The 10,677-nt window shown below is 46.1% G+C and overlaps 1 protein-coding gene across 1 annotated transcript in view; it reads right to left on the minus strand.

The window, feature by feature from the left end:
- Positions 1 to 9,467, minus strand: part of LOC131968040 (protein HIRA-like) — an 18,957-nt gene extending 9,490 nt beyond the window's left edge. The window contains 14 exon segments of the mRNA XM_059328786.1: positions 79 to 227; positions 1,490 to 1,606; positions 1,812 to 2,028; positions 2,648 to 2,791; positions 2,884 to 3,081; positions 4,172 to 4,257; positions 4,736 to 4,957; positions 6,329 to 6,434; positions 7,389 to 7,458; positions 8,333 to 8,450; positions 8,546 to 8,628; positions 8,631 to 8,710; positions 9,293 to 9,371; positions 9,374 to 9,467. Coding sequence (XP_059184769.1) covers positions 79 to 227; positions 1,490 to 1,606; positions 1,812 to 2,028; positions 2,648 to 2,791; positions 2,884 to 3,081; positions 4,172 to 4,257; positions 4,736 to 4,957; positions 6,329 to 6,434; positions 7,389 to 7,458; positions 8,333 to 8,450; positions 8,546 to 8,628; positions 8,631 to 8,710; positions 9,293 to 9,371; positions 9,374 to 9,452 — 1,748 coding nt within the window. The 5' untranslated portion in view covers positions 9,453 to 9,467.
- Between the last annotated feature and the right edge of the window lie 1,210 nt (positions 9,468 to 10,677).

The raw sequence follows: 10,677 nt of genomic DNA on the forward strand, positions 1-10,677 counted from the left end.
CAGGAGAACCTGTCAGAGCTGCAGCTCCTTCAGTTAAATAACAAGAAATAAAGATGGAGACGCTGCTGCTGCTGCTACCTGCTGCCTGCTGCCGTCACCACCGAGCTGGGCAGCAGCGTGTTCCAGTCCCGCCCGTCTCTGGAGCACCGCAGCTGGCTGAGCTTAGAACCAGCAACCAGAGACACCTCGTTCTCCACCTCCAGGAACACAGAGGGCTCCATGCTCACCTACACACACACACACACACACACACACACACACACACACACACACACACACACGCACGCACGCACACACACACACACACGCACACACACACACAAAGAGATACAAAGTTACCACAAAGAGACACAAATCAACAACAAAAACTACAATAAGACAAAAAAATTACAGAGACAAAAAACTACAGTGACACAAAAAAAACGACAAAGAGACAAAAAATACACCAAAAGACAAAAAAACTACAAAGAGACAGAAAAACTACAAAGGGATACAAAAAACTACAAAGGGGCACAAATCAACAACAAAGACACACAAAAAACTACAGAGACAAAAAAATCTACAAAGAGACAAAAAATACAGGGTTTTTTTTACATTTTTTTACAACATTTCATAGTACATTTCAGAGACACGCACACTTGACAGCCACCCACCCACGATGAACAAGTTTTTGATGAACAAAGAAGATTTTAGTTTGATCTGATTTTGCACAATTTCTAATGACAAATATAACCAATACTACTAAAAACAGTGTAGTGCAGGAAGAGGCAGAGAGCCCAGTGGGTTGATTATCCACCTGATTCCTCTTTGTGTTGTTGCAGTTGTCACCGACCGCCACCAGGGGGCGACAGAGAGAAACTACAAACATGAAGTCAGACTGACTGAAGGTCACAATGACCTGCAGCTCCACATCTCCTCATCTTTATGTACAAGTGGAAGATGTCTCAGATTTTTTAAATTGTAATATAAAATAAAAACTTTGAATCACTTTGCTTTGGTTGAAATGCACCAATTCTGCCTCATCTCCAATCAAATGGTTAAAATGGTCTGCTCTGTTTATAGTTATATTACTCCGACCGTAATATAAGGACTCTCATTCTCTCTAACTTAGAATATAGAATATAGAAATAGAAACTTAGAATATATATATATATATATATATATATATGAAATGTTTACCATGTTGGTGTCATGTCTTTCAGCACAACCTCACCTCTATCACCTGATCAATATTTTTATACAAAAAACAAAAAATCTGAAAATAATGTTTGTTTTTTTTAACTTTCAGAAAACAATCCTGCTCACTGAAGGATTTCATTACTGCAACTCAAATCTAAATGTTGGAAATCCATCATTTATTGCTACAAATTTGCAGGTTCAGGCTTCTAAATGTAAAGATTATCTAGTTTTTTTTCTTTTATATCTCTCTCACACACACACACACACACACACACACACACACACACACACCCAGACAGACAGAGTGTACCTGCAGGCTGAAGACCTTCTTCAGGCTGGGTGTGGGGAGCTTCAGAGCAGCAGTGGGAGCAGTGGGAGCAGTGGGAGCTGCCACTCTGCTGGGCTCTCTGTCTGCTGCTGGAGTGATCTGACAGGAAGAGGAGGGACATAACTCTTATTCTGTCTCTCTGGAGTCCAAGGACGTCTGCACAAAGCAGCTTTTACTGGACCTTTGCAATATAACTCCTGTTTAATAGAGCAGGTAGAGGCTCTAATAACCACCTCCAGCTCCTCAACACGTGTCTGGTTAATGAATATCAGAATGGATGTTTCTGTCTGCTCCATGTCTCTACCTGAGGGAAGGCTTGGGCCATTGGAGCGGCCATCTTGTCTTTCCTGGGCCGTCCCTTCTTCCTCTTCTCCACCACCTCTCCTCCGTCCAGCAGCAGCTCGGGTTTCCTCTTGCCGAACGGCAGGTTTTTGTTGATGGTGGCCATCTTGTCCTCGCTGTCGCTGCTGGTGTCTTCTTTGGTTTTGACATCTCTCAGAGCGGAGAGGCTGTCTTTAGGCCTGCCCAACAACCACAAAACATTATTTTAAACCAACTGAACCCCAACCAGCAGCTTCAGGAGATATATATCAAACCTCTATCAATCTATAAGTCCTGCAGCTCTAATCAGCTCCATCATGGCTAGAAGAGGGAACCACTCACACACATCTTTGTGCACAATAACACATTCATTCATTCTAACTGTTTCTCTGATTATATATAAATATATATTTAATTGGAATAAAAAATAATTTATACATTAACATTTTCCAAGTGCCTTCAAGTTTCACAAATATCGGGAAGGAACAGTTTGAAATATTGTCATGTTTCCAGCCTCTCCTGTCCTCTCCTCTCTGCTCTGTGTAAACAGATTCTCAGTGAATATTTGTCATGTAACCGTTGGTCTCAGCAGAATCAATCATGTCTTCAGTGTCTCTGAGGAGAATTTAATGTTTTTAACAGGACCTGGTTAAGTTTTGGTCACTTTTAATAACGGAAACTACCAATGAAAAGTTCAGGGACTGTCTGAAAGTTCAAATTCTGTCTTTCGTGCCTGTTTTACAGTTTCTTTCTATGTGTTTTGGCCGTCTTTAACATGCTGGTGGGCTTCAGAGTGTTGGTGGACAGTTTGTCCGTCACCTCTCTAGAGGCGTGAGTCCGGCGGTGGAGGAGATGGCGGAGGTGACCCCTGGCGTGGCCTTCGACCTCTCCGTGAACCTCGAGTCCAACGCTTTCATCGGCTCGATCTTGGAGGCAGAAGTGAGCAGCAGACTGGACTTCACCCTGGAATGTAAGGGAACATGGGAGAGGTCAGACAGTTAGTGAGGAGGAGGAGGAGGAGGGGGAGGAGGAGGAGGAGGAGCTGGTCTGCGTACCCGTCCTTGTCCTCCAGGCCCTTGGCGGAGCTGCTGGGTGGTGGTGAGGTGAGCAGGGCGTCGTGTCCAGGCCTCAGCCCCAGAGAGGAGGCCTGTCCTGGGCTGGAGTCAGAGCTGAGCTGGGAGGTGAGCTGGTTGGACATGGAGGAGCCGGACGGCAGGATGGGAGCGCTGTTGAACAGAGCCGGAGAGAAATCCCTGCAGACACACAAAGAAATAATAATAATCATCATAACAACCCTTCGCTTCTGCTTCACACATTTTTGCGTGCATCAGTTTTTTTTTTTACACACAGGATTCCACGCACACACACACACAGGATTCCACGCACACACACACACACACAGGATTCCACGCACACACACACAGAGGATTCCACGCACACACACACACACACAGGATTCCACGCACACACACACACACACACACACACAGGATTCCACGCACACACACACACACACAGGATTCCACGCACACACACACACACACACACACACACAGGATTCCACGCGCACACACACAGGATTCCACGCACACACACACACACACACACAGGATTCCACGCACACACACACACGATTCCACACACACACACACACACACACACACGATTCCACACACACACACACACACACACACACACACACACACACACACACACACACACACACACACACACACACACACACACGATTCCACACACACACACACACGATTCCACACACACACGATTCCACACACACACACACACGATTCCACACACACACACACACACACACGATTCCACACACACGATTCCACACACACGATTCCACACACACGATTCCACACACACACACGATTCCACACACACACGATTCCACACACACACGATTCCACACACACACACACACGATTCCACACACACACACACACACACGATTCCACACACACGATTCCACACACACACGATTCCACACACACGATTCCACACACACACGATTCCACACACACACGATTCCACACACACGATTCCACACACACACGATTCCACACACACACGATTCCACACACACACGATTCCACACACACACGATTCCACACACACACGATTCCACACACACACACACACACGATTCCACACACACACACACACACACACACGATTCCACACACACGATTCCACACACACGATTCCACACACACGATTCCACACACACGATTCCACACACACACACGATTCCACACACACACGATTCCACACACACACACACACACACACACACACACACGGTGTCATGTTTCCTACCCGGTGTCCAGCTGAGCGATGCAGAGCGGAGTGATCCGTCTCCTGCCGTCTGCCGTCCTCGTCTCCACCTGCTTCTTCAGGAGGTTCTGCAGGAACACAGAGAGGAACACAGTGAGGAACACAGTGAGGAACACAGTGAGGAACACAGTGGAGAACACAGAGAGGAACACAGAGAGGAACACAGAGAGGAACACAGTGGAGAACACAGTGAGGAACACAGAGAGGAACACAGAGAGGAACAGAGTGGAGAACACAGAGAGGAACACAGTGGAGAATCTGCTCTCCTCAATCCAAAGCCCAATGCTTGTTTCAGATTTATGACCAGAAACACTCGACACAGTGCTCAGCTGCATCTCAAATTCATCTTCAGGTTCCAGCTTTCAGATGATGTCACCACTTCTGTGTGACATCTACTTTTGACCTGCTATCTCCCCCTAAATACCCCACCTCCATACCAAAAAAAGGGAGAACTTGGTCTCCAGTGGGTCTCTAAGGGGTTAATTAATTATTGATGTTGTTAATTGATGTCCCTGGTTGTCGTGCTGCTGGGAGGACGTGTCTCACCTTCCTGATGTCCTCCAGAGACTCTCCGTTCATCACACTGTTGAGTTTGGGGGCGGAGGACTCGGGCCCGGCGCTGCCCGGTCCGGTGTTGCCCTGTGCAGAGTTCTGCCTCTCCTGCTGGTATTTGAGCATCTCGGGGTTCTCGATGATGGTGGTGGAGAGCTGAGCCTCCGTGTTGGTGATGGCCAGACTCTTCCCGTAGATGTTCTGGTGGATGCTGTTCTGCAGGTCAGAGGGAGAGAGAACGCGGTTCATTTGGGCTCTTTTGTCGGTTTTTCTCTCCTTTCATTCTGTCTGTATATAAACCTAAAAACATGTTTGACATGTAATGAAGGTATCATTGTTTTTAAGCACAGTCTCACCTATATGACCTGATCAGTCAGTGCGTTTACATGAACAGTTCAATCGAGCTATGCTTAAAAATCCATTTTGGCGTCTAACTGGATTTCTGTCCTTGTTCCAGTTTACATGCAACTGAGAAAATCCAATAACTGACAAGAACGTGTCCTCCTTCTCAACACTGGGTGGCTTTTCAGCGGGATCAGTATTTTGTGCCGTCGCTACTGATAATAACTAATGTGACCGGCTACTTCGACCGGCTAATGAACGGCTATTGTGCCCAGCTACTGCGAGCGGCTAATGTGACCGGCTACTGCGAGCAGCTACTGAGACCAGCTAATGTGACCGGCTACTGCAATCGGCTAATGCGAGCAGCTACTGAGACCAGCTAATGTGACCGGCTACTGCGAGCAGCTACTGAGACCAGCTAATGTGACCGGCTACTGCAATCGGCTAATGCGAGCAGCTACTGAGACCAGCTAATGTGACCGGCTACTGCAATCGGCTACTGCGAGCAGCTACTGAGACCAGCTAATGTGACCGGCTACTGCGAGCAGCTACTGAGACCAGCTAATGTGACCGGCTACTGTGAGCGGCTAATGCGAGCAGCAACTGAGACCAGGTAATGGGACCGGATACTGTGAGCGGCTAATGTGACCAGCTACTGCGATCGGCTAATGCGAGCAGCTACTGCGACCTGCTAATGCGAGCAGCTAATGCGACCGGCTAATGCGAGCAGCTACTGCGACCGGCTAATGCGACAGGCTACTGCGACCGGCTAATGCGAGCAGCTAATGCGACCGGCTAATGCGAGCAGCTACTGCGACCGGCTAATGCGAGCAGCTACTGCGACCGGCTAATGCGAGCAGCTACTGCGACCGGCTAATGCGAGCAGCTACTGAGACCAGCTACTGCGACCGGCTAATGCGACAGGCTACTGCGACCTGCTACTGCGACCTGCTACTGCGAGCAGCTACTGCGACCGGCTAATGCAAGCAGCTACTGCGACCGGCTAATGCGAGCAGCTACTGCGACCGGCTAATGCGAGCAGCTACTGCGACCGGCTAATGCGAGCAGCTACTGCGACCGGCTACTGCGACCGGCTAATGCGAGCAGCTACTGCGACCGGCTAATGCGACAGGCTACTGCGACCGGCTAATGCGACCGGCTACCTTTTGTTCCGGGGGTGGAAGTCCACTGTGTTTTTGAAAATGGCTAAATTAAATGAGACAATAAGAAGAAAAGCTGTCTAACCTTCTCCTCCTCGTTCAGCGGGTCTCCCAGCTCGTCCAGGGAGAAGTCCAGGTACGCCACCGTGCCGTCCATCGAACACACCAACATCCCCAGACCTGTCAGAGTCCTGACACACACACACACACACACACACACACACACACACACACAGACACACACACACACACACACACACAGACAAACACACACACACAGACAGACACAGACACAGACACACACACACACACACACACACACAGACACACACACACACACACACAAAGAGACAGACACACGATTGTAACTATAAAAATACACACTCTTAAGTAAGAACTGTTGAAACTAAATGTTTCCATTTATTTAAAGAGGTAAGAGTGGAATAACGTATAAAATGGATAAACTTGTTCTTTGAAACAAAAATAATACAAAAACTTAAAGGCGTTCCTATTTTGTGTTTCAGAGTAATAAACATTCAATCAGAAACAAACTAAACAAAACAATTTATTCTGATGTGAAATATTGTTTTTGTTGTTCTTAAATAATCATTAAAAGCTCTCTTTGTGCCCTTCACATAGTCACATCAGATCAATATAAAGTTAAATAGATGATCATTTCATTCAAATTCTGTTCTTCTCAGTATCATGAACATGTGACTGGTAGATAGATTACAATCCAAGCTTTACCATGATATATTAGCCTCTTTTATACTGCATCTATATGTGAAACGGCAAATCATTAAAATGATGGAGGGATGAAAAAAGGAGTGAAAGCATGCACAAGCTGCTGCTTCTGCAATATTACTGCAGGCTCCTGGACTAAGAGTGTTTATTATTAAAGAGGAGCAGTTATCACCTGTTATAAATATGTTCATAATGCGCTATAGATAATATAAAGTTCTAGCTTTTCAAAAATGAGGAATTTTCTGCTCTTCTTCGTCTCATGTGACAGCACACTGAATATTTAGGTTTTTAATAGATTGTAAGTATGAAAAATACACTCTCAATAAAGATTGTTTTTTTAAACCATTAAAATGTGATATTAGTAAAAGTAGGAGGGTCACACAACACAACCTAAAACTCACCAGGAAATGTCCATGATAGATTTATCAAACAGATCATGGATGACCACCAGGGGCGCTTCAGAGAGGTCAGCTGCAACACACAGAGAAAGATTGTTAGTCAGTAAGAAAACAAACAACAGAAGGTTGATATTAAAATTGATGTGAATGCTCTATTGAAACCACAAACACCAAAAAGTTTGCATGGATTAAAGTAAAAAAAACATCTTCTGACTGAAATTTTATTCGCGCTACAGCTAAGTCACATGCAGTGTGTGAAACATGTTCCAGGTTACTTGACGCCTGCATCAGAAATACTAATGCATAAGAATTCAGCACCGAATGCAGCCATCACATTTAAATACTCAACCAATACTGTTTCACAGGAGGAGAATTTTAAACAGCTGTTCTATTGTATCTATTGCATTTTTTTGTCTTTTCAAGTATTTATTTGTTTTGCAAAACTTGTCTTTACTCTCAAATAATCAAGCATCTACATTACTTTTCATTGCATGTTTTTATTTTCCTTATTATTTCAAATAAAGGGTGGAGGAGGATCTAGCAGCAGCAGAAGAGGTGGAACCTTTCTTTCACAGTCCTCCTGCAGCAGTCTCTCCCAGCTGCAGTCACAGAGCCAGAGGGGATGTTAACCCCTTAGCGTCCAGTCTGCAAATTGCTAATAGGCTAACAGTTAGCTGCGTGCTGCTGCTGTTTGTTTACAACAAGCACCGGACACTCTGTTAATTCACCATCACTATGTTTATGATCAGTGGAGACGCTGTGCATAATTAGCCATGCTGTTTGTTTATGATCAGCAGGAAATCTGTCGTAGTGACGAAGAACTTTAAATCGATGAGTTTGGCGTTTTTGTTTTCTTCTTGAAACCATACTCTGGGGTTCGGAGGGTTTGTGGAGCCCTGTCCAATAACTTATATGTATAATTTATATGTATATTTGTAAAGGTGAGCTGACCCAGACGGAGAGCGAGCGGTCCTTGCTGCCGACGGCGCAGCAGCAGTAGGGACAGCCCGGTTTGGGAGCGCTGCCGTTCTTCTGCTTCTTCTTAAAGATCTTTGGGTTGAATTTCTACAGAGACACATAAAAAAAACAAGATTCGTCAGCGTGCAGAAACATTTTGGGGTGAAGAATACATTTAAAAAGGTGGTTAAAACGTGACTTACCACCACCGTGACGGCTTTACGGTGGCCCACAAAGTCCATGTTGGTCTTCCAGCCGCGTCTCTCCACGATCTGAGCCGTCGGCCGGAGTTGTTCATGGCGTGAGCCGACACCAGATACTGACCGTCAGGAGACCAGGACAGACGAAGGACGTGGGTCGTCCCCCACCTGAGACACGAGAGAGAGAGAGAGAGAGAGAGAGAGAAGAGAGAGAGAGAGAGCACAGAGAGAGAGAGAGAGAGAGAGAGAGAGAGAGAGAGAGACAGAGAAGAGAGAGAGAGAGACAGAGAGAGACAGAGAGAGAGAGAGAGACAGAGAGAGGAGAGAGACACACAAGAGAGAGAGAGAGAGAGAGACACACAGAGAGAGGAGAGAGAGAGAGACTCAGAGAGAGAGAGAGAGAGAGAGAGACAGAGAGAGAGAGAGACAGAGAGAGACAGAGAGAGAGACAGAGAGAGACAGAGAGAGAGAGAAAGAGAGAGAGAGAGAGAGAGAGACAGAGAGAGAGAGAGAGAGAGAGGAAGAAGAGAGAGAGACAGAGAGACGAAGACAGAGAGAGAGAGAGACAGAGAGAGAGAGAGACAGAGAGAGAGAGAGAACAAAACGATGTAAGGAAGGAAGGAAGGAAGGTAGGTAGGAAGGAAGGAAGGAAGGTAGGTTACTTTATTCAGTAGTCCGGCCCTACTAATTTTATTTACTACCTTTAGAACCCTGCTGAAACAATAAGTGAAAACAGAAGTCTGTGTCTGTACCTCGCTGAAGGGTTTGGTGATGTTGGCCTCCATCTGCCAGTCCACCGTCCTCCACACTCGCAGGCTGTGGTCGTCGGCTGCGAGGCGATGTACTTCCCACCCGGGTCCCACGTCAGGCCTTTGACCAGCCCCGTGTGTCCCCGCAGACACGTCACCATCTTGCAGGGACACGGAGGAGGAGACACGGACACGCATGAGACAAGAACCTTCCTGCTGCAGGATTTACAGAAACAAACAAGGAACACTGCCATCTCTTACCTGGAAACTTGCGAGCGTTCCAGATGACGATGGTGTTGTCCACGCTGCAGGACGCCAACCACACGTCATGAGGAGACCACGCCACGTCCATCACATCTACACACACACACACACACACACAGACACAGCTTTGACTTCTAGTTGCACCTAGAGCTTTTTTCCAGTGACAGGGCCCATGTTTTGTTTATCTTGTGCACTGCACGGCGCTAGAGTTGGGGGGAAACATTTACAGCAGAGTATCGTGATATTTTGCGTGGCGATATTATATCGGCTCATGGCCTCCAAGTATCGATATTTTGCGTTCTGATGGCCTGTCCATTTTTTGGCCATTTTGGGGGTTATTCTGAGTCTGTAGTGGGCTCATTTTTAGGAATATACTGAGATACTGGTATCATATGAAACCAGAAGATCCAAGGAATCTATATGCACCATGTCCATGCCGGTTTGTTTACAATAAGCAGCGGATGCTGTGCACAGTTAGCTGCAGTTGTTGTGCAGCTGAACAGTGATTTGATGAGTGGGAGGTGTGTGTTAGACCCGTTCATAGTGGTCCGCTAACAACAGTCCCACCAACCTTCCTCCTCTGTGACCTCTGGAGGGGAACATTGGTGGGACCACATGATCCGGGCATCCTGCTTCTGGAGCGTTCATAGTGGAGGTGAGGCGTTACAGAGACGTAAATGAAGTGATACGGTACTATGAAAGGGCTACTGAAAGATATCAGTGTGCAGAAGGTCTGTGGTGTGTATAAATGTGTTTGCATGTGTACTTGTGTGTGTTTTGTGTGTGTATATACAGTATATCAGAGCTCCAGACTGCGAACCAAATGCTCACATTTTGCGACCAGTTTTTGAGACAGTGCGAGTAATTTTTTACAACTGGGGACACTAGCGCGACCAGGAATTATTTTTTTCGTGTTATATCTTATATAATAATATTTTTATTATGTCCTTCTCCCTTTTCGGTTTTTGTTGCTGTTGCGTCATTTTTTGTGTGAGGTCAGTCATGAGCTACTTGAGGGTCATTTAGGTTTGGATGGTGGTTTATTTTCCTATCTGTTGTGATATCTTTGTGTATATACAGGGCACTCTTATGTTGTTTATGTTTTTGTTTTGATAAAAATCA

This window comes from Centropristis striata, unplaced genomic scaffold (genome assembly GCF_030273125.1).
Source record: "Centropristis striata isolate RG_2023a ecotype Rhode Island unplaced genomic scaffold, C.striata_1.0 Scaffold_75, whole genome shotgun sequence".
Classification (NCBI taxonomy): Eukaryota; Metazoa; Chordata; class Actinopteri; order Perciformes; family Serranidae; genus Centropristis; species Centropristis striata.